The following is a 21522-nucleotide window of genomic DNA, read 5'->3' as shown; positions in this document are numbered from 1 at the left end:
AACATCCATCTTTCCCACCAGTGTACAGTTCCTAGCATCAGTGTCCCCAGGTTCCCTCCTATCACACCCCACCCCCAGCCTCCCTCGATGGCAGATGCTTTTCCTCCCCCCTCCCCCCTCCCTACATCCCGTCCATTATTTTGGGGATTGTGATTTGCAATATTGATACTGAAAGATTATCAAGAATATCCCTGTACCTACTTTTAACACCCAGATCCGGTCCGGCACCCCTCCAGTCTGTGTGTGTGTGTGTGTGTGTGTCCAGCATCTCTCCAGTCTTTTGTATATATGTGTGTGTGAGTGTGTATATGTGTTTGTGGTTTTGGGCCCACAACTGCAGTGCTCAGGGCGTGCTTCTGCTGGGCTCAGGGGAGTGCCCCAGGATGGTGCTGGGGAGTGAGCTGAGGTTGGCCGTATGCACAGCAGGATCCTTCCCCACTGTCCTATCTGTCCCGCCCCTTCCTCTCAACTCTGTGGTACAATTGAATTGTGTATAAGTGCATTAAGTTTACGAAAATTCAATCCCGTGCTCATGCTTTTTTTTTAATAAAAAAATACTGTAAACAAAATCACTCATCATTCGGTGATTTCCTAGTAGGCTTGAGGGAAGGCCCAGCCCTTCTGCCCCTTGCCCAGTCTCAGTTCCTTCTTAGTCCTCGAGGACAGCTCTTGAGGAAGTCCTAGTATTTCTGCCAAGCCCAGCAGTGATTCATTCCCCTCACAGGTGATAACACAGGTCTGCAGTAGGAAGCCTTCCTGAGTTTTGAGGGTTTCCACTGAATGTTCGTTGCTGTGTAAACATCCTGGGGATGGAGCAATAGTCCAGTGGGTAGGGCACATACTTTGCACGCCACCAACCCAGGTTTGATCCCCGGCACCCTCTGAGTACAGAGCCAGGTGTGATCCCTGAGCATAGCCAGGTGTGGCCCAAAAACAAAGGAACCAAAAAAAAAAAAATCACAACTGTGTATTTGTTGAATAACGAAATAATGTGTGAAAGTGAAAGCCATAGGTACTAATATTTGCCGCATTTGTTATACAGGCACTGAACTTACCTTCAACTACAACCTAGAATGTCTTGGGAATGGAAAGACCGTTTGCAAATGTGGAGCCCCAAACTGCAGTGGCTTTTTGGGTGTAAGGCCAAAGGTACCTTCCAAATGTTTGCATCGGGAATAATGGTGTAGCTTCCTACCTCCCAGACATGGGGCTTCTTGATGGTCTTCTAAGAGGTTTCTGTGAAATGGTGACACTGAATAGGTTCTATAGGGACACTGGCAGTTTGCTGAGCGAACTTTCTGGTGTTCTGTAGGCTGGCCTGCCCCCCAGGAGTTCTTTCAGGATTGTCCCAGTAACACTGTGCAAGTGTTTTGAGCAGTGTAACTTGCAAATACCTCTCTGGCTAAAAGAATTTGCCCACTAGGAATCTATAAAGTCAGTTCCTGCCATGTCATTTCTTTCTAATTTTTCCTTCCTTCCATTATCTCTATCTCTCCTCTCCTCTTTTTTCTCCCTGAATCTAAAGAAATCAAAGAATCTGCGGCTAATTTTAAGATTTTCAATGCAGTTTCACACCTTATATAGGTGTAGGATCCTTAGTCTGGCTGTGGTAACAGTTTTAACGTTGTTTTGTCTTAAAATTTCTGTGTATGTATACTTGAACTGAATTAGAGTTCTGCAACTATAAGAATTATTTGCAAGTTTGTGTCATGCCTTTGTTAAGTATTAACCAAAAAAAAAAGGTTTTCCTTGCTATTACATAGTCCTATTACTACTGCTTAGCCCTCATTTTAAGTACATTTAACTTTTTCATATGATGGAGGGACCATCAGAGAGGAGTCTCTAGATGCTTCAGGATTGTTGGATCATTTGCGAGCCGGAGCAATAGTAGAGCAGGGAGGGTGCTTGCTTGGCATGTGGCCAACCCAGGTTCGATCCCCAGCATCTTATAGTCCTCCGAGCCTGCCAGGAGTAACTCTTGAGCATCTCTGGATTTTGCCCCCAGAACAAACAAAACATTTGTCACATCACACTACAGATTTGATGGGTTTTGTTTGTAAGTTTAGTTTTGGGGCCACTCTCACCAGTGCTCAGGGTTTAATTCTGGCTTTGCACTCAGGCATTCCTGGTGGACTTGGGGAACCATATGGGGTGCCAAGAATTGAGCCCTGGTTGGCCATGTGCACACCAAGCACCCCCCTAGCTGTACTACTAGCTCTGGCCCACAGATTAGTGTTTAATTGTGATCCAAACTAGATTCTACTTGGCCTTCCAATTGTGTGTATTTCCCAGTAGTCCTTCGTGATCGTGATGGTATTGAAGCCGTATATTAAAAGTAAGGGCCAGGGAGCTCAGAGGGGTCAGGCCCCATGTTCAATACCTAGCTCACTATGGTCCCCTGAGATCTGGGAATCTCCCTGGGAAAGGAAGTAAAATATGTAAATCAGCATAGAAGTCAATACTAGAGAAAGTAATAAATGACTTTAAGTAGTTACACATGAAGGTGAATGTTAATCTGTTTGGTCTTTAGTGTTGGTTTTTAGATCACACTTAATCTTGGGCTCTTTCTTAGGGGAACCATATGTGGTACCAGGGTTGGAACCCAGGTTGACCACAAGCAAGGCGATTGCTTTACCTGCTATACTAGCTCTTCAGCCACAATTATTTAATAAATAAGGGCCATTATTCTAAGTTGGGCCTTGATTTATTTATTATTTAGGGAGTGATTTGGTTCCTTAGGTATCCAGTTGCCTTAGTATGTTAAAAGGGTTTTTTTATTTAAAAAAAAAAAGTTATTGAACCCAAGGTTGATGGTGTTGGATGTACTGGGAATGTCCATGTCTGCATCCCTAAGATCCTCCCAGGATTACCTTTCCCGTGGGAGTCAGGAAGAAAGAAATTTGAGCACAGATCCATAGAAGCGGAATCACGAAGGGCTGGCGGGACTGGCGTGCTCTCATGTGGGCCCTGGGGCTCCTAGGTCAGCACTGCAAGGAGAAGCACATGATCTGCCAACGAGGCGTGGGCGGCTCTCAGATCTGAGCTGGGCTTCTGAGCACAAGCCCCAGCACGCACTGTGCTGTCTTCCTGGCACAAGCTCCCTCGCCACTGCCTCCTCCCGGATCTCACGAGCCCTCCCGCACACACATCAGTCCTCCTGGGGAGTGAGCCAGCGTTCAAATCCCGCCAGCCAGGAAAGGGAGCGGCTTTCGCACCAGTCCTGCCCTGTATGGTCCCAAAGGCAAGTTTCCCTCCTGAGTCGAGGTCGCATGGTCGTAGCTGATGCTCCTGCCACGTGTGGCAGTGTGACTCACCCTGTCTCCCAGAAGAGCGGGGGACTCATTAGCCCAACCCAGCTCCTGTTCCGCGCATGTCACCAGAATGCTGACTGCTCAATGTCTGGCCTCTAGAATCAGCCCATCGCCACGGAAGAGAAGTCCAAGAAATTCAAGAAGAAGCAGCAGGGCAAGCGCCGGACCCAGGGGGAGGTCACCAAGGAGCGCGAGGATGAGTGTTTCAGCTGCGGCGACGCTGGCCAGCTCGTGTCCTGCAAGAAGCCAGGCTGCCCCAAAGTGTACCACGCCGACTGCCTCAACCTCACCAAGCGGCCTGCAGGTGGGTGGCCGAGTCCGTTCCCAAGGGTTTTTTCCCACTGACATACCTGGAACCCATGCTGAGTGCTCCCAGTTATCTCCGAGTAAACGTGAGCCTTCCTACCAGGGTTGGGCATTTCCTTTGTGTTGATTCTCCTGTGGGGGTGAGGCAGTCTCATCTTCCAGAGCTGCAGAGCAGGAAACCGGGTGTTGGCTGAGACACCTCACAGGATCAGGGAGTGTAGGTGGAGGCCCGGGGCTGCTGCTGGACTTGCTGACCCCCAAGGCCGTGAGCGATGGAGGAGAGGTGGGATCAGGCAGGGGCTTGCAATGCTCCCGTCCACGCCACATATCATGGGGTCCCAGGTCCACCCCTGCCACCAGGGCCCAGGACATCACTCATAGGGCTAATGCAGAAGCTTCCTCTGCAGGGGCCTTGGGGTGGGTCCCCAGAACTGCCAGGTGGGCCCCAGTAATGTACGAGGGGAGCTTGGGCATCACTCTGGTCAAGAGGAATAAGTTGGCATCAGTTGCTCTCTGGGGCTCCTTGCGTTGCAAGGAAAGTCAAGGTACGTGCCCAGCCCTGGCAGCAGCTCATGGGACTTGTGATGGCGGGGAGACCATGGTGACCTCAGGCAGGGGACGGCTTTCTCCGGGTCAGAAGGTTTTCAGGATCTGAAAGAGCTTGCAGAAGGGAAGGAGAGCCTCTCCCCTCGGGGTGTCCTGACCCAGCGGGCGTCACCCACAACTACCTGCGGGTGCCAGAGAGAGGGTCGGTCCGGGCCGGGGTAGTATTCGGGGGTCACTCAGGGTTGTGGCTCATTCGTGCTGAGGACTCAGCTCACCAGGGTCTTGAGGCTGAGTCACTGCAAGGGACCGTGTCACCCCTTCCCCGTTCCTTCTAGTCATCCGGGAATTTTATGGCTGAAGCCCTCCAGAGAGCTGCGTGCCAGACGGTCAGGACCGAGCGCCCTTCAGGCGTCCAGCCGCTATGCGCTTGCACTCGGGCTCAGCTCAGGCCCACCCCGAGCTGTGTTCTTTCTACCCATGTCTGTTCGCTGAGCTGTTCTCCCATGCAGTGCCGCCAGGAGGCTGGGGGCAGACCCCGTGGCCTTCGTCATCCCCCTCTCCTCTCTGCCTTTCAGGGAAGTGGGAGTGTCCCTGGCACCAGTGTGACATCTGCGGCAAGGAGGCGGCGTCCTTCTGTGAGATGTGCCCCAGCTCCTTCTGCAAGCAGCATCGGGAAGGCATGCTCTTCATCTCCAAGCTGGACGGGCGGCTCTCCTGCACCGAGCACGACCCCTGTGGGCCCAACCCCTTGGAGCCCGGGGAGATCCGTGAGTATGTGCCGCCACCTGCGCCACTGCCGCCCGGGCCCGCGTTGGGAACGGCTGCTCAGGGGCCCGCGGCCTCTGAGAAGCCTCCTGCCGACACCTCCCAGCCGCTTGCACTGGCCAAAAAAGCTCTGCCCGGCACCTGCCCACGGCCATCCCAGTCTGACCGACCGCCTCCAGGCAGGACTGACTGCAGGCCCCAGTCTGTGGACAGGGACCGGGACTCAGCGGGAGCAGGGCCCAAACCCCCCTCCTCGGCCTCTGGCCAGAAAGCCCCGGACCAGCCCCCTGCCGCAGCCGCAGGACCCCGGCCCCAGCCCTCCGACAAACCTGCTCCAGTCTCCAGCCCCAGCGCCTCCAGCTCAGTCAGAGCCCCGCCATTGGAACGGCCTCCGGGGGCATCTGATTCCCGGCTGGAAAAACCCAGAGGTGCTGCCGGCTCCCGGCCCCCGGCCCTGGAGAAACCCCCAGGCCCTGCCGGCCTGCGACTGCGGCCGCCGGACAGACTGCTGCTCCCCAGTGGGCCCAAGCTCCAGACGCCCGACAGGCCCCCCGAGAAGCCCCACGCAGCCCTGTCCCAGAGACTGCCGCCTCCTGACAAAGTCTTATCAGCTGTGGTGCAGAGCCTGGTGGCGAAGGAGAAAGCGCTGAGGCCCGTGGATCAGAACTCCCAGGCCAAGGACAGAGCCGCGCTGGTCATGGACCTCATCGACCTGACCCCTGCCCATAAGGAGCGCGCAGCCTCGCCCGATGCCGGCCCGCCGACCGGGGACAAGATGCCCGTGCTGGAGCCCGGCCTCTGGCCCGCCAGTAGAGCTGGGGGCGAGCGGAGCAGCGCATCCGATCCTGGCCTCCAGGCCCCGGGAAAAGCCGCCGCCCCAATGGAGCACCCCTGGCAAGCTGTTAAGTCACTGACCCAGGCCAGACTTCTTCCTCAGCCCCCCGCCAAGGCTTTTCTGTATGAGCCGGCAACTCAGACCTCGGGGCGCGCCTCTGCTGGGGCCGAGCCCACCGGGGCTCCCCTCCAAGCCACGGGTCTGCTGAAGCAGGTGAAGCAGATGGCCGCGGGCCAGCAGCTCTCGGGGCTCGCTGCCAAGAGCGGGGTGTCCCACAGGCCGCTGGGGAAGGCCCCCGGCTCCCTCCCTACAGAAGAGAAGCAGCTGCCCACCTCTGAGCAGAGGCCCTGGGCCCCCGGCAAGGCCTCCCCGGGTGCTGGACTCTGGCCCCTGGTGTCTGGACAGAACCGGGCCCAGTCCTGCTGGTCCCCCGGGAGTGCACAGACGTTGGCACAGACTTGCTGGTCCCTTGGAAGAGGGCAAGACCCTAAGCCAGAGCAAAACACACTCCCAGCTCTCAACCAGGCTCCTTCCGGTCACAAGTGTGCAGAGTCCGAGCAGAAATGATAGCGTCCATGTCACCTGGCCAGTCCAGCAGTCCCTGGGCTTTGGGGAATGGGAGCTCTTTCGTCTTTCCTTCCCCCCTGCAGAAAACAGACCCCAACACTTTCCCACTGTCCCTCTTCCCTTGTGTCCCAACACTCAGAACTCTTGTGACATTAGCCAGTGGGGCTTGTGATTGTGTGAGCTGTGTCTGGACATCCCAGTGGGCCCCAGCCAAGGAGACAGACAGGCTTGGGTCTCCCGCGCCCCCTCATCTTTACATGGTCGATTTAAAATAAAGAGTCCACTCTGGAGTCAAACATGGGATTCAATTCTGGTCAGGTTGGAAGGTTGCAGGTTGGCACTGCAGGCTCTGTCGGCCCTGGGGGAGGTGGGGTACACCTCGCGGGGTCCGCAGTGGCTCCCCGCACACGCCTGTGTGCTAGGTCAGGTCCGTGCCCCAGAGCTCCAGGCCGCCCAGGAGCCCGGGTTCTTGTCAGAATTTGGACCAGAAAGCGGCAGGAAGTTCTGCGGGGCCCGGGGCTCAGAACTCCTGTTTCCTAATGTCCTTTGTGGTGGCGGCCACTGTGGGCACCGGCCTGTGTGTGTGCGGGGGGCGGGGTCTGTGCGGGGCAGAGTCTGAAGGTCCGTGCTGGCCCGGGCAGCTGGGGTGAGCTGGTCTGCCCGGCCCCACCGCGCTCCTGTGGTGTCACGAGGCAATTGGCGAACTGCCCCTTGGCTCCCCGCCTTTCCTCCTTTTCCAGACCGCCTCATGCTGGCCCTCGACACTCAGGTGCTTTCAGATTTCAGAGACCCCAGGGGACAGCGGGCACGGGAGCAGGTGGCCCCGCCCTTCCGTGCAGGCGTGCCCAAGGATGATCCTTTGCCCTTTCCCCTGACCCGAGGCCTGGGGGGCCCAGTGTGGAGGCGGCACCGGGCAGGAGAGGGGGCCTCGGGGCTGGGCAGTCTGTTGGTGCTAACCTGCCCCCACACCTACCACCCACTCCCCCGATGCCCACAGGAAGTGCTGTTTGCCCAACTCCTTCCCATGCCTCGGCCGGCCTTCGCCCCTGACCAAACGTGTTTACCTCTCTGCTTTGCCAACATAGCCAGCCACTGTCACCAACTGGCTGTTCCCTGTCCTGTGGGGCAGGGCCTGACGCCCCCAGCGGGAGTCTGTTCTACCCCGGTTCCCTTCTCCCTGCTTCCAACTGCAGGGACTTCCGGCCCTGGGAGCAGGGCACAATCGTTAACAGAAGCATTTGCGCTTTATATAAAGATTTAAAGAAGTTGCTTTTTTTTTTTGTTTTCCTAAAGTCTGTCTCTGCTATTGGAGACACTTGAACTGAGGCAGAGGCTTGGGCGGGGGGGGGGGGGGGGGGGGGGGAGTGGCGGGTGGGGCCCCCCCCCCCCCCCCCGCGTCTCCTCTCTTCTTCCCAAGAGAGGCAGGACTCTTCCCTGCCCCAGAGGGAGAGCAAACGAAGAAGCTTATTTTCTTTGAGAAGAATTTTAAAGCAGTGAAAGATATTTTTAAAGACACCCACCCTGGGCCCGAGAAGTTCATTCTATTAAGTATTTATCATGTGTGAGAATAATCGGTCCATCCGCAGCTCGTAGGTCCCTTAGGTCGTGTGAGTAGGGTTTGCCTGGTGCCGTCCTGTCCCTCTTCTCTTGTCAGCCGTAGTTGTGAGCAGAAACAGCCCCCGCGCTGCACTGTCAGACTCCCCGCGCCGTGCCGTGCTCAGTTACCGCAGCTCTTTGTTTCATGAAATAAACTGTGAATTTTTTTTCCTCTTTACGGGGGGTGGGGGGTGTGCACAGGCTGTGTTTCTTTAAAAAAAAAATTTTTTTTTTCTTTACCAGTGGAGCAGTCACCTCTGCAGTGGGCTTTGGTAGGGAATGAAGTGACAGCCACAGGCTGCCCCTCGCGCACCGGCCCCCCACCCCCTCAGTCTGGTGCTTCCCGGCTTCCGGTTCTTCACTGTCACCAGAAACTTGGCTCCAGACTTGTCTGTGGAGCTGTGCCGGGAGGTGACTTGGGGGGCTATTTAAATTTCCTCAGGACTGAAGGGAAAAGGGGGGCTCATACCCCTGGTTAGCATCAGTGGGTAGCTTGTAACCGAGGGCATGGGGGGGGCGCCTCCTGGAGCCTACCTAAGAGTGTTCTCTTAGCAACCCCGTCATCTCTGCAGGACAGGACACGGTGACTGAGCAGAGGTCTCCGGAGAGTGTGAGACAAGCCCCGAGCAGTCATCCCGAGGGGAACTGGTCAATTCAGAGCCCCCCTGGGTTTTCCCGGCACCTCCCTAGGCTCTACTGCGTCCCCCCAACCCCGACACACTGCATCCTTTGTGGCCGTGGAAACCCTCTTGCTCTCATCTCTGCCCGCAGCAGACCCAGTCTCTCCACGTGTCCCAGAACCTCCCCACCCCCGGGGTCGCAGAGGGCAGAGGACCCCTGAGCCCTAACCTCTGTGCTGGGGAGCAGGGCAGGAGGGAGGTGGCCCTAGTCCTCTGTGACATTCCAGATCACGCAGAGCTTGAGAGTGGCTGCGGGAGGCTTGGCATTGCTGTGGCCAGTTAGTGTTAGGCGGGCTCCTAGGGACTGAGATGGCTGTCAAATCAGTTGAATTAAGAATAGGGAATTGCTTGTGTGTACACACACACACCCACACATACAACACACACACACACACACATACACACAATGTAATGATGGTGCTAATATCCTGGTACAAACAAGCACTGCCAAAGGTCGAGAGCCTGGAGAACCCCCAGATTCCTGTTGGAGAGGAGGAGGGTGTCTGGAGACAGGTGTCCCCAGGCTCTCTGCCAGGTTGGGGAGCTCCGGGGAAGCCCGCATGCAGCCCTTTGTAGCACCTGAGCAGGGAAAGGTGTCACAGGTGTCTTGGGCTGTGGCGCCTCGCCTGCCACCTGCATGCACACAACCCCCACTCCCAAAACGGGCTGGCGGAGGGGTCCAGGGCATAGATGCAGGCGGGGGTGCAGAGTCGTCTCCCCGTCTCTCCTGGGAGCACCTCTGGCTTCCGAAGGTGGAGGGATGATTTCTTACTACAGGGGGGAAGTGTTTCAGCCTACAGGCTGGGAGGAGCGCGCCCGGGCAGCCTCAGCCCAGCTCCGCACAGTGACATGTAGGCATGGGTGTGCCCTGCCGAGCGCCGCTCTTGTGGGACGTGTAGAGACTCCGGGGGGGGTGGGGGTGAGGTGGGGGGGGCGCGAGGGGGGTAGCAGGTGACCCCCTCCCCGGTGGTCAGTTCTAGCGCTAGTGGGCAGGAGTGAGCCCCAAATGACAGCCACAGGAGGGAGAAGGGTCAGGGTGCTTTCAGCTTCCCAGGGAGGGGCAGATGCCAGGTTCCTGGGAGCTGCCTGTGTGCGTGAGGTGCGTGCGGACGAATGAGTGCAGCGCGCGGCCGGGGAGCAGGCTGAGTCCTGACACAGCACCCAGCCAAGCGAGCGAGCCTTGAGATTGGGGAGGGGGCGGCCCGCTGAGGTCCATCACTGGTTTATTTGCCCCACCCCCCACCCCTGGCCCTGTAGGTTGTCAGTTGTAAGTGAAACTCCTAGTGAAAAAAAAGCGGGGGGAGCCCTGTGCTAGGAATCCCCATAAATATGTACTGTAATTCTTTGTATATAGAAAAATTACTGTAAAGTAAAGTTTAACTTTACTCTTCTGGCCCTGCCCTGTGTTTTGTTTTCTTCCTCAAGGGTGGGAAATGGAGTGGGAGGGGGAGCCGGCGGGGGAGGGGGGTGGCAGGGCGGCCCTCAAGCCATCACTGTCACAGGGAAGGAAGCCTCTGTCACCCACCAAGGAGGGATATTTTGCAGAATTGGTTTTTGAGAAAAAGGAAGTGGAAGCAAAGAGGCGAAGCCATTGGCATGGAGACTCGTGTTCCCCGAAGGGGCCGCGCCATTCAGAGCCCGTGGCGAGCCAACAGCCCAGGATAACTGGTCGCTCCGCCCTCCAGCCAGCTGGGGAGCAACCCCCCCCTTTACAAAAGGGGCCAGCACAGAGAAGAGTTGTGTTCCCCCTCCCTGAGCCCTGGTGTGGGGGCACCCAGGAGTTCTCCATGAGCCTGGGGCACTGTGGGGTGGGGTTAGGACATGCGTGACTCAGGGACTTGAAGCAACCGGTATGAGCTGGAGGTGCTGCTAGCCCTTTGACCTCAGGGTGCCTCTTGGGCCACCCTTCCCACTCCAGAACTGAAAAGGACCCTTCCAGTTCTTCCAGCAGGATCTCAGCATCTCATCCAGGAGGGGGTGTCTTGGCCCCCCATGCACACAGCAGGGCAGGGGCTGAGTGCAGTCACAGTGCATTCGACTTTATTTACACATCAGAAGCCACTTCGATCATCTGTAGATACAAATGTCACTTGCGCTGGGGGCCGACGGGTCACAGCTGCCCTCCTTGTGCCCCTCAGCCAGCCCACTGCTGCCTAGCATGGGGCCAGCACGGCCGGCGCCACCTCTGCTGCCAGTGATTGGGCCACCGAAGCCCAGACAGCTGCTGGGTCCTGCCCTCTGGGGAAATCCTCAAGCCAGGGGGGTTACTCAGTGGTGACAACAGCTGTAGAAGTAGGGGTTAGCCTTCTGATTCAGGTCCACACCCTTGTCCTCTGTCAAAGAGAAGGGGGACAGCTCAGCTCCCTTCCGTCAACAGAGCAGGGGCCCCCGAGGTCTGGAGGAAGCTTCCAGAAGCTGTGGAAGCACGCACCTGTCATCACCTGGAAGGCAGCCACACTGACGTAATCCTCAGCCACTTTCTGGAACAGCTCGTCTGGCAGGAAAGGGGATGGTCAGTGAGGGCCTCACCGCCAGGGGATCCCGCGTATTTCCCCCACTACCCCGCACTCACCCACACTCTGGCCCGTCTTGCTGGACGTTTCGAAGAGCTGCGCTTTGATATCTGCAAAGAGCAGAGACAGTGAGGCCGCGCTCCTCCGGACACGGCCGACCCAAAGGGATGGTTGCATTCCCAAGCCCACCCGTGCCCCAGGGGAGTGCGGGGCAGTAGCTACTATCTGCGTAGTCCTGGACATCATGGAAGTCCACGCGGCGGCGGTGGCGGTCCTCCTCCAGCAGGTCACGCTTGGTGCCGCACAGGTAAATCTGGCAGCTCTGGGGTAGAGGCCGATGATGGATGATGGCGTCAGAGCCCCCCTCCAGCAAAGCCGTTGCAGGAATCCCCCGGGGTCCAGCCCTTTACCTCCTCCAGACTGCGGAGCTCCTTCACCCAGAACTTGGCCCGCTCGAAGCTGCTGCTGTCCGTCAGGTCTGGGTAAAAGGAGGAATTGGGGAGTGGGGGGGAGGCGTAGAAACAGATCAGAGGTCAGAGTCAGAATCTATGCCCCCCCTCCCCCCCGCCCCTGGGACCCGCCCCAGAGCCGCCCCCGCTTACCGTAGCAGACGATGGCCGCCTTGGCGCCCCGGTAGTAGATGCGGCTCATGGCCTCGTAGCGCTCAGATCCGGCCGTGTCCTGGACAGCACAAGGAGCTCAATTCTGGCTGCAGTTCCCGAGCCGAAACGAGGGCGCCGGAAACCCCCGTTCTCGGCTGCGGGCTGGTCCTCCAGCAGGGAGTCGCTCTCCCGGGGAGGTCACGGTTCTGCCGGTGACAGCCGGGAGCGAGACGCCCCCGCGACCACTTACTTACCCAAATGCCCAGAGTCACTGTCCGGTCGCCGACGGACATCACCTTGGCCACGAAAGCAGCCCCGATCGTCTACAAGGAGCAGGGGAGGGGGCGCGACGGTAAGAGGCGCGGGGAGAGCTGGGGCAGCCGGGGGCGCCCCCCCGCACCCCGCACTCACGTTCTGGTAGGGCCCCACCAGGAAGCGGTCGTGCACGTAGCGCTCCACCAGGCTCGTCTTGCCCACGTACTCCTTGCCCAGCATCACCACCTTAACGTCCACGCGCTGCCCGCTCATGCTCCCGCGACCGCCTCGCCCGCCGCCGGGTCCCGAGACCCCCGGGCTCGCGCCGCACCGCCGACCCCTGGCCCGGGCAGCGCCGGGCGCCGACCTCCGGCCGAGAGACCCGCGCCCAGCGCTGGGAGAGCTCGGCCGGCGGCCCCCGCGCGATCGTTGTCCCGGGGCGCCCGGGGTCGGGCCGGCCGTCCGCGTCGGCCCCGAGCGTCGCCGCGGCTGGGCTTTCCCCGGCCGACCTGAGGGGGGGCGACCCCTGGGCGCCGCTCCGGGCCGCAGCGCAGCCGCCGCCGCCGCTCGAGGAGTGGGGGTGAAGGGGCAGGGGGCGGGGGCTGTGGGTCACGTGGCCGCGCGCCGGAAGTGCGGGGCCCTGCGCCGGAAGTGGCGCGCGGCCGGGCGAGTCCTCATGGCGGCGGCGGCGGCGGCGGCGGCGGCGGCGGGTGGGGCGCGGCTCGGTGCTGATTGAGCTGCGAGACTGGCGGCGCTGTGCCGAGCCCCGAGCCGGCCTCCGCGGGCCCCGCACCCCGGGCTGCGCACGCCTGATGCTGCGCGGGCGCTGAGCCCGCCCCGGCCGGGACGATGGTGAAATATTTCCTGGGCCAGAGCGTGCTCCGGAGTTCCTGGGACCAAGTGTTCGCCGCCTTCTGGCAGCGCTACCCGAACCCCTACAGGTCGGCGGCCAGCCCGCGGCGAGCAGCCCCGCGCCCGCGCGCCTTGCAGCCCGGGGTGCGGGGAGAGGCCGGGGGCGGCGGCGGGGGCAACCCGGCGGGCGGTGGCCAGGCCTGCAGCTAGCTGGGCGTTGGGCCCCGGGGCCGAGGATCGGCCGCTCGGGCCGAGAAGCAGGAAGAGGCGGAGGCGCGGGGCAGGGGCGTGGAGCTTTGCGGGTGGACTCCAGGAATCCGGGTCAGCGAGGGGGCGGAAGCTGGAATTTGCCCCCGGGATGGGGCCGCGCGTGTCGGAGCGCGGTGCAAGCTGGGGTAGAAGGGGCTGGAGCGATATAGCACAGCGGGTAGGGCGTCTGCCTTGCACCACGGCCGACCCGGGTTCAGTTCCCAGCATCCCATTAGGGTCCCCCGAGTGGAGCCAGGAATAACCCCAGAGCACCGCCAGGTCCTCCACGCCAGGTGGGACCCAAAAAGCAAACAAACAAAAAAGATGGGACAGGGGCTGGAGCGATAGCAGATAGCACAGCGGGTCGGGCGTTTGCCTTGCAAGCGGCCAACGCAGTTCGATTCCCAGCATCCCATATGGTCCTCTGAGCACTGCCAGGAGCAATTCCTGAGTGCAGAGCCAGGAGTAACCCTGTGCATTGCCGGGTGTAACCCAAAAAGAAAAAAAAAAAAGATGGGGCAGAAGGCCTGGCCCTTGCCCGCCCAGACCAAGGCACTGCCAGGGCCGAACTCCCCAGGACCCTCCCTGCTCTCCCCACCCGCTGCAGCAAACATGTCCTAACGGAGGATATCGTGCACCGGGAGGTGACCCCGGACCAGAAGCTTCTCTCCCGGAGACTCCTGACTAAGACCAATAGGATGCCGCGCTGGGCCGAGCGTCTGTTCCCCGCCAACGTTGCCCACTCGGTGTACATCCTGGAGGATTCCATCGTGGACCCGCAGAACCAGACCATGACCACCTTCACCTGGAACATCAACCATGCCCGGCTGATGGTGGGACTCCTTCCCCTTTTGTCACTCCCCGAAACTACCCCCCCCCCAAAAAAAAAGGTAGGGCATTTGCCTTGTATGCGGCAAACCCGGGTTCGATTCCCAGCGTCCCATAGGGTCCCCTGAGCACTGCCAGGAGTAGTTCTTAAGTGCATAAGCCAGGAGTAACCCCAGTGCATTGCCGGGTGTGATGCAAAAAAAAAAAAATAGGTTCCCCTCCCAGTAATGTACAAAGAGCGAGGGGCGTGGTTTGCACAGGGCCTGCAGCCCCCACCCCGCCCCGGAAGTTCACTTTTGTAATGGGTTTCCAGCAGAGATTTTGGGGAAATAAGCGTTTTTTAGAATTTCCCTTTGACCCCATGGTTTTGAGAACCTGGCGTGGAGGGTCGGTCCTAGGCCAGTTTTCTTAAATGTGACTGTCCGACTGCTTTCCGGGAACTGCTCTCTGATGTCTCAGTTCTTCCCAGCATAGGGTGGGGAAGGGGTAATAGATACTGGGGACAGTTTCTGCAGACACGGGTACATGCCCCCCCCACCCCAGTCACAGAAGGGAGCCTGCACTGATTTTCTGGATTCTCCTAATCCAGTGTGTCTTGGAGATGCTGCCCAAGACCTCAGCCCATCACCGAGTTTCCCTGGTTTTTTTTTTCTTTGGGGGGGGGGTTGGTTGTGGGGGCTCCACCTTGCGGTCCTCCATGCGCTGCACCTGGGAATCACGGCTGGCGGGCCTCTGGGGACCCTGTTGGATGCCGGGGATTGAACCCGGGTTGGGTGCGTGAGAGGCAAGCGCCCTCTCCACTGTACTATTGCTCCAGCCCTTGGGTTCCACGCCCTTTTTTTTTAAATTTTGGGTCACACTCCAGAAGTGCTCGGCAGTTTCTCCTGGCTGGGCACTCGGGAAGTACTCTTGGTTGCGCTTGGGGGGAGCATATGGGATGCCGGGTCATACATGCAGGAGCCTCCATGCGCAAAGCAAGCGCCCTCCCCGCCTTCCCGTCTGTCCAGCCCCTCGGGGTTTCCCTTTTGCTGTGACCTGGTGGGGAGCTCTGGACAGACCAAGGCTGAGCAGGTTGTGAGGAGAGGGTGGGGCTGATGCCCCCGGACCCGCAGAGCCAGAAGCCTGGCCACCCCCCAATCCCTGCGCTCCTGGTGAGGGCCCAGGGTGGTGTCTGGTTGTGGAGGTGAGGCTGTGACACCCCCTTGCGTGGCTCCTTCAGGTTGTGGAGGAGCGGTGTGTTTACTGCGTGAACCCTGATAATAGCGGCTGGACCGAAATCCGCCGCGAGGCCTGGGTGTCCTCCAGCCTCTTCGGCGTCTCCAGAGCTGTCCAGGTGAGTCCTTGTCTCTGGACACGTTCCCGGGAGAGGGGTTTTTTTGGGGGGGTCCTTGGGCGGCTCCACATGCTCCACCTTCTTACCTCTCCCCAGGAATTTGGTCTTGCCCGCTTCAAAAGTAACGTGACCAAGACGATGAAGGGCTTCGAGTACATCTTGGCCAAGTTGCAAGGTGAGAGCCAGGATGACACGACCGCGGGCCGAGGACAGCGCGGGGCAGCGCCCTCCCTCACCTTTCCCCGTGGACACCCCTGTCTGGCCGCAGGTGAGGCGCCCTCCAAGACCCTGGTGGAGACGGCCAAGGAGGCCAAGGAGAAGGCGAAGGAGACGGCGCTGGCAGCCACCGAGAAGGCCAAGGGCCTGGCCAGCAAGGCCGCCACCAAACAGCTGGTGTAGCCGCGGACCCCTCCCCCCTGTACTTGCTCATTAAAAGTCAACTTCAGCCCTATCTCCTGTCTGCGGCTGGGCTGGAGGGGGGGTCCCCCTGCCCCACGCTGATCCCCCCATCTCCCATCTCTTGGAGGCAGCTAGACTGTGTCCCCATCCCTGGCACGTGACAGGCACTCAATAAATATCTGTTGAATTCAAGCGGCCCCGCTTACTCCCTCGCGCCGAGCCCAGAAGCTCCAGCTTCTGGCTTTGGGTCTCAGGGGGGTGACACCCCCTGAGCCCTCACCCACCTCCAGGCCTCTGCCCGGCCTCGGGATGGGGCCACCCCCAGCAGTGCTCAGGGCTGTGTTGGGGGATGACCGAGGCCAGCACCTCCCCCATGGCCCCACTTCACCAGGGCACTCCCTGGATCTGGACAGGAACTTAGAAAAGAGGCTTTTAATGAAAATACTGTACAAATATGATGTGGGGGCGGGGCCAGGGGGCTCGGCCCCCCCAAGGAAGGGCAGGGGGCACGGCTGCGGGCTTCCAGGCCCTGGTGGGTCACAGACCCAAGTGCTACAAACAAACCACCCCAAGGTGGCTGGCCGGACCTGAGGAATTTCAGGGGGCCCTGAAACACACACGCGCGCATGTGCGCACCCCCACCCTGGGGGAGTGTCTTCCCATTCAAGAATCCGTTCAGTCCATTCTACCCGGAGGGGTGTCCCGGGCGGGGTGTCACGGCCAGGCGGCCCCGCGGTGCGAGTAACTGTGCTCCTGGCCTGCAGCGCGCGCCCGCAGCAGCTCGTCGGGGGGTCCAAACACCAGCGTCTCCACATCCACCTCCAGCTCCTCTGCGGGGTGGGGAAGGGCGTTGGGTCAGCGGGTTGCCCCGCCAACGCCAACGCCAACGCCTCCCCTGCCTCCCCCGGTCCCCCCCCCCACCTGGGTCCGAGTCGGAGCGCCCCGACGAGTCCAGGCTGTCGGCCCGCAGCCGCTCGGCTCCTGCCGGCCCCCGCAGCTGCTCCAGCTGCCGCCGCAGGCTCTGCTGGCGGCTCCGCAGCTGCTCCTTGAGTCGCCGCGCCCGCAGCTCCTGCTCCTCCAGCTTCTGCGGGGACCCAGGAGCGAAGGGGAGGGGGAAGCGGGGGTCAGCTCCCAGGGGAGCTCAACCCACCGTCCCCCCCTTCCTGTCCCCCTCCCAGCCCCGGAATGCGCCCTGGCAGGCCAGATCTTAAGCATCAAATGGCCTGGTGGAAGCTTCTAGAAAATCATAATTGGAGGCTGGAGCGGATAGCACAGCGGGTAGGGCGTTTGCCATGCACGCGGCCGAGCCGGATTCCATTCCCAGCATCCCATACGGTCCTCTGGGCAGCGCCAGGTGTAATTAATTCCTGAGCACAGAGCCAGGAAAAACCCGTGTGACCCAAAAAGCCAAAAAATATAAATAAATAAATAAATAAATAGAAAATCATGCTTACTCATCCCCCTCCCGCACATGCTCCCCCGCAGCCTTGAGGGATCCCGGGAGGACCATCTCCAGACTGTCCAGAAGATTCCAGGACCGAAAAAAGGGAAGATGAGCTCCCCAGGTTAGAGGCTTGCCTGGCCTGTGACCTCTTGGGCCAACCCCCACTGTAGATCTAGGGTTCCCCGAGCACCACTAGGGGCGCTCCTGAGCATAGAGCCAGAGCAGAGAACTCTGGCCAAAAAATAATAATAATAATAATAATAAAAAGGCGGTGATCACTCCTCAGGTCATCCTCACTGATCAGTCAGCACCCCAGAACTCTGTTGGGCAACTGGTTTCTTTGATTTGGGGGTGGGGGTCACGCCCGGCAGTGCTCAGGGCTGACCCCTGGTTCGGTCCTCAGGGATCACTCTTGGCGGTACTTGGGGAATCCTATGGGGGTGCTGGGAATCAAATCCAAAAAAACCACTCTGCAAGGCAAACATCCTACCTGGGGGGTTCTCACACCGGCTTATCGGCTGGGCAGCTGAAAATGCAACCTATGGGAACTGTCCCGCTGCCCAGTGCAGGCCTGACCAGGTCCACAGTAACGAGCAAGAAGCAAGCCCGGAGTGGGGGGAGGAGTGGGGCCGGTGCTGGTCCCCCAACTGCCCAGCCCTCAGTCTCTCCCCCTCCGCCAAGGGAACAGGAACTAGACCCGGCTCCAGGGCTTTGCACCGCGCAGACCTATCCACCAGGGGGCGCCAAGCGCCTTCCCGGGAATTGCCACCTCCTGGGCCCTCGGGCAGCAGAGGGGTCAGAGCAATAGGACAGCGAGGTGGGCACTTGTCTTGCACGCGGCCAAGCTGGGTTCCATACCCAGCATCTCATATGGTCCCTCGAACCCACCAGGAGTGATTCCCGAGCGCTGAGTAAGGAGTAAGCCCTGAGCACTGCTGGTGTGGCTCTAAAACAATAACCCCAAAAAAGGAAAAAACAAAAACAAAAATACACACAGACCTGCCAGTTCAGTGACCGGGGATGAAATTGAACGGGGGGCCGAACTCAGCGTCTCATGCACGCTAGGAATGCACTGAAGCCATCTGCGGCCCAGCTCCTGAGATTATTCCGGCAATTCCCCCCCCTCCCCTCTAGCCCCCGACCCCAGTCCATGAACCACTCTGGAAGCACAGGCACCCCGCGGCCCCACCAAGCGGGGTACCCCGGGGACGGCCCTCACCTGGATGTGCGCCCGGGCCCGGCGCAGAAGGCTCAGCGTGGTGGATCGCGCGCAGTCGGTCCCCAGGGGCATTTGCTGCCTGAGATGCTCAAGGCACCGCTTCAGCTGGGCGCGCCTGCGGGGGCGTGGGGGAGAGCGGTGTGGTTTCTGGAGGGCACTAGCCTCGCCTCAGAGGGGGCAGCGGGCAGGCAGGGGCCTGGGGCACCGTGCGGGGTGGTGGCCGGAGGAAGGACTCACCTGCGTTTCTCCAGCTCGTTGTGCACCGACCTGCCAAGGCCAGGGAGGATGCAAATGAGGGTCGTGTCCCTGCCCCTCAATCGCAAAGTCCTTCCCCACCCCCAAACGGAGCCAAAAGTCTGGCCCTGGGGGCAACATCGGGGCAAACTGTCACCCATCCCGGGCAGAAGAAACAGCTGAGGTGAGGTAGAGCGCGCACCCAAGGTCCCTTCCCCTTCACTCCCCCAGCTGGAGATGGCGGGAAGGGCACGCAAACTGGGGGAACAGCATGTGCAAAAAGCAGAGGCCAGTGAGCGGAAAGTCGGGGCGGGGGGAGGGGAGGTTGGCGGGGAAATGACCGAGCAGGGGCCTGGCGACATCCAAGTGCGCACAAGCCTCAGTCTTGTGCCGCTGCCTGCATTGAAGAAGGTGGGTTGGATGAGGTGGGCTGGTGTTGGGAGACGAAGGAAGGTAACCAAGTCACTGGGAGGGGCGCCCCGCCTCCCCCTACCGCCCGGGGACCCTGCCCCGCTCCTTACCGCCCACTGTCCTGCGCGGCCGCAGCTTGCGGGGGTCGTTTCCTCCGCTGGTGGAGCGCGCCGGGGCTGCGATGCGGGAACAGGGACGCGTAGCCATGCTCGGCCTCTGCCAGGGACAGTCCCCCCCGCCCGGGGAGCCGCGTCAATCTGGGGCTGGTGCCAGGGGGTGCCCCTAGCACGGCAGGGTCAGATAGATGGACGCCTCTGGCCGTCCATCCCCCGCTAGCCCAGCCTCCGGCGGAGCCATCGGGAGCTGAGAGCCCGGGCGAACGCCCCAAAGCCCTGCATCCATCCCGGTGTTGGGGGGGTGGGGGGGTGCAGTCCCGCCCAGGCCGGGGTCCCGGGGGGTCCGGCCGAGGGCTCAGCCTCACCTCGCTCGCGGCGCTCCAGGAACTCGGCCGCCTGCAGGAGGACTTGGATGTTGCTGGCCACCGGTTCCATTTCGGCGACAGCTGGCAGCGGGCGGGCGTGGGGTGCTGCGGGCCGGAGCTGAGGCGGCCCCACTTTTGTTACAATGTAACTGACACGGAGCAAACAAACACAGGCGCCGGCCCGCCCCCGAGGCGGGGCGTCCGGGGGACGGTCCAGCTCCTGGCCGCGCCCCTCGGCGACGCGCTGCTGGGCAGCCGCAGCGCCCCCCTCGGCCCTGCGGGGAGGACCTGCCGCCGGCCCCGGACCCCGCCTGCGGACGAAGTCCTGGGGCTGCGGGGCGCCACGTCTCTCCTGCTCTGCTCCCGCCCGGGCGCCCGTTACTCGGGGGTGCAGCAGCCGCCGTTCCCGGGCCCGCGCAGTGACGGCCGCTGGCCGGGGGGCCGGGGAAGCTGCACGTGGGCGCCGCGGGGGCGGGATGCGCGGGCGCCGCCGCTGATTGGCCGCTCCCCGGCGGCCGCGCGTGGCGTCACCACCGGGGCGGAGCCGAGACCACCTCCGGGGCGCCTATTGGCTGCGCGCGGCCCCGCCCCCGCCCGCCCGTCCGGGCGGGAAACGCGGCAGGTTTCAAATTTGAAAACCCCGGTTCTGAGGGCGGGACTGGCGGGGTCCCGGGCCCGCGGCGCGCAGGCGCCCGGGGAGGGGGTCGTCGATGCTCTGGGCAGCGCTGCGGGTCCGATCCTCCGCGTCTAACTTGTCTGGAGCTCTCTAAAGCAACCCCGGTCTCAGTTTCCAAAAGTGTCACCTGGGAATTGCCCTCAGGCTCCTCCTCCTCGCCGTCGGTGTTGCTACCATGACATCCCCGTTTCGCAGCCGGGCCCTTCCCGGGCAGCGGCTTCCTAGATCGGCCTCCTTCCCGGAGCTGATGGGACACGGGCTCGTTTCCTGTGGCCGTGCGAGGTCTGAGCGTCTTCGGGGCGGGAAGGGCCGGAGCCGGCGGCCACTCGGTCCCACAAGCGCCCGCGCTGCTCGGAGCCTGCCCGGGAGCCCCTTTCATCCCACTTTCCCAGGGGGAACAGCGCGGGGGTGCGAGCAGCTGCGCGGACTTACTAGGGTCGCCCTAGCAGGTGTGGGGACAGCGAAGGACAGCGACTTAAGCTGCAGACAGGAAGTTGAAAGCAGCTGTTTGTTTGCGGTGGAGCCCGGGACTGGGCTTTCTCCGGAAACGAAACGACAAGTCCCCGCTGAGAAAGACGGGCACGTGACTGTCAGGCGTCCAGATCGCAGGTACAAATTTGGGAGTGGAGCTGTTTTGGTGTTGGGGCCACACCCTCCGATACAGCTATTCCTGGCACAGTGCCTTGGCGTTGCTGGGGACTCGAAAGGCGTCGGTCAGTCACGTGCAAGACAAGCACTTTCTTTGGGCGGGGGGCCACACCAGTTGATACTCAAGGGTTACTCCTTGCTCTGTACTCAGGAATCACTCCAGATGGTGCTCAGGGGACCCTATGGGATGCCGGGGGTCGAACCCTGGTCAGCAGAGTGCAAGACAAATATCCAACCCGCTGTACTATCTCTCCAGCCCCCAAGGCAGTCTCCCAAACTTTGGGATGCTTTTTTTTTCTTGGCTTTTTGGGCCATACCCGGCGATGTTCAGGGTTAGTTCTGGCTCTGCACTCTGGAATCACTCCTGGTGGGCTCAGGGGACATACGGCCTCTGGGGATCCTACCCTGGTGGGCTGTGTGTACAGGTGAGGACACTGCCCGCTGGACTCTTGCTCCGGCCATACCACTTGTACCTCCTGATGGTCATTTCCAAGTCAGCGCGTTTCTACCACACCTGGGCAGTGTCATCTGGGCCCCCATACTGTGTGGCTAAAAGCATCTTCACTGAACCGCAGTCACAACATGGAGAGGCGGCACTGCCCCCTAACCCAGCTGATTTCTGTGGGGTGCGGCTAAGGTTCCCAGCCTAGAGCAAGGTTCGTGGGAAACTAAATGAAGTGGAGGGGCTGGGATAGCACAGCAGGGAAAGCGCTAGCCTTGCAAGACGCCAACCCGGGTTCGATGCCCCACACCCCATATACCATCCCCCGTG

The 21522-nt window shown here is 60.7% G+C and overlaps 4 protein-coding genes across 7 annotated transcripts in view; 2 read left to right on the top strand and 2 right to left on the bottom strand.

The window, feature by feature from the left end:
- The window catches only part of NSD1 (nuclear receptor binding SET domain protein 1), a 100367-nt gene extending 93747 nt beyond the window's left edge, over nt 1–6620 (top strand). For all 3 annotated transcript variants that reach the window (XM_056113119.1, XM_056113121.1, XM_056113120.1), the window contains 3 exons: nt 1043–1149; nt 3411–3615; nt 4739–6620. In XM_056113119.1, the coding sequence (XP_055969094.1) occupies nt 1043–1149; nt 3411–3615; nt 4739–6330 (1904 nt within the window). In that variant the 3' untranslated portion in view covers nt 6331–6620. The remainder of the gene's footprint in view (nt 1–1042; nt 1150–3410; nt 3616–4738) is intronic.
- A 4004-nt stretch (nt 6621–10624) lies between these two features.
- On the bottom strand, nt 10625–12447 carry RAB24 (RAB24, member RAS oncogene family). The gene is made up of 8 exons (XM_056113082.1): nt 12133–12447; nt 11976–12044; nt 11722–11800; nt 11530–11597; nt 11342–11441; nt 11179–11229; nt 11038–11100; nt 10625–10939 (listed from the first exon to the last, which is right to left on the bottom strand). The coding sequence occupies exons 1-8, from the start codon at nt 12247–12249 to the stop codon at nt 10875–10877; spliced, it is 612 nt and encodes a 203-aa protein (XP_055969057.1). The 5' UTR covers nt 12250–12447; the 3' UTR covers nt 10625–10874.
- Nucleotides 12448–12637: 190 nt separating this feature from the next.
- On the top strand, nt 12638–15745 carry PRELID1 (PRELI domain containing 1). Of its 2 annotated transcripts, XM_056113081.1 has the most exons (5): nt 12638–12917; nt 13685–13910; nt 15125–15238; nt 15335–15413; nt 15507–15745. In XM_056113081.1, the coding sequence occupies exons 1-5, from the start codon at nt 12826–12828 to the stop codon at nt 15635–15637; spliced, it is 642 nt and encodes a 213-aa protein (XP_055969056.1). In that variant the 5' UTR covers nt 12638–12825; the 3' UTR covers nt 15638–15745. The 2 variants fall into 2 exon arrangements, with proteins under 2 accessions (XP_055969056.1, XP_055969055.1); XM_056113080.1 differs by having other exon boundaries at nt 15335–15745.
- A 298-nt stretch (nt 15746–16043) lies between these two features.
- Nucleotides 16044–19848, bottom strand: MXD3 (MAX dimerization protein 3). The gene is made up of 6 exons (XM_056113083.1): nt 19427–19848; nt 19056–19161; nt 18538–18567; nt 18301–18415; nt 16559–16721; nt 16044–16467 (listed from the first exon to the last, which is right to left on the bottom strand). The coding sequence occupies exons 1-6, from the start codon at nt 19494–19496 to the stop codon at nt 16352–16354; spliced, it is 600 nt and encodes a 199-aa protein (XP_055969058.1). The 5' UTR covers nt 19497–19848; the 3' UTR covers nt 16044–16351.
- Between the last annotated feature and the right edge of the window lie 1674 nt (nt 19849–21522).

Source organism: Sorex fumeus, unplaced genomic scaffold (assembly GCF_029834395.1).
Source record: "Sorex fumeus unplaced genomic scaffold, SorFum_2.1 ptg000019l, whole genome shotgun sequence".
Taxonomy (NCBI): Eukaryota; Metazoa; Chordata; class Mammalia; order Eulipotyphla; family Soricidae; genus Sorex; species Sorex fumeus.
Note: the sequence above shows the minus strand (reverse complement) of the source record. Positions and strands in the feature narration are given on the sequence as shown.

Coding starts and splice junctions, on each gene's coding strand:
- RAB24 (XM_056113082.1), bottom strand. CDS start 12,249: ATGAGCGGGCAGCGCGTGGACGTTAAGGTGGTGATGCTGGGCAAGGAG. Junction 11,598..11,721: donor GGCGGCCATCGTCTGCTACG/GTAAGCGGGGGC, acceptor CCTTTTACCCAG/ACCTGACGGACAGCAGCAGC. Junction 11,230..11,341: donor TGTCCAGGACTACGCAGATA/GTAGCTACTGCC, acceptor TGCTCTTTGCAG/ATATCAAAGCGCAGCTCTTC.
- MXD3 (XM_056113083.1), bottom strand. CDS start 19,496: ATGGAACCGGTGGCCAGCAACATCCAAGTCCTCCTGCAGGCGGCCGAG. Junction 18,568..19,055: donor GCCGCGCAGGACAGTGGGCG/GTAAGGAGCGGG, acceptor TGGCCTTGGCAG/GTCGGTGCACAACGAGCTGG. Junction 16,468..16,558: donor GCGCTCCGACTCGGACCCAG/GTGGGGGGGGGG, acceptor CCCACCCCGCAG/AGGAGCTGGAGGTGGATGTG.
- PRELID1 (XM_056113080.1), top strand. CDS start 12,826: ATGGTGAAATATTTCCTGGGCCAGAGCGTGCTCCGGAGTTCCTGGGAC. Junction 12,918..13,684: donor CGCTACCCGAACCCCTACAG/GTCGGCGGCCAG, acceptor CACCCGCTGCAG/CAAACATGTCCTAACGGAGG. Junction 13,911..15,124: donor TCAACCATGCCCGGCTGATG/GTGGGACTCCTT, acceptor TGGCTCCTTCAG/GTTGTGGAGGAGCGGTGTGT.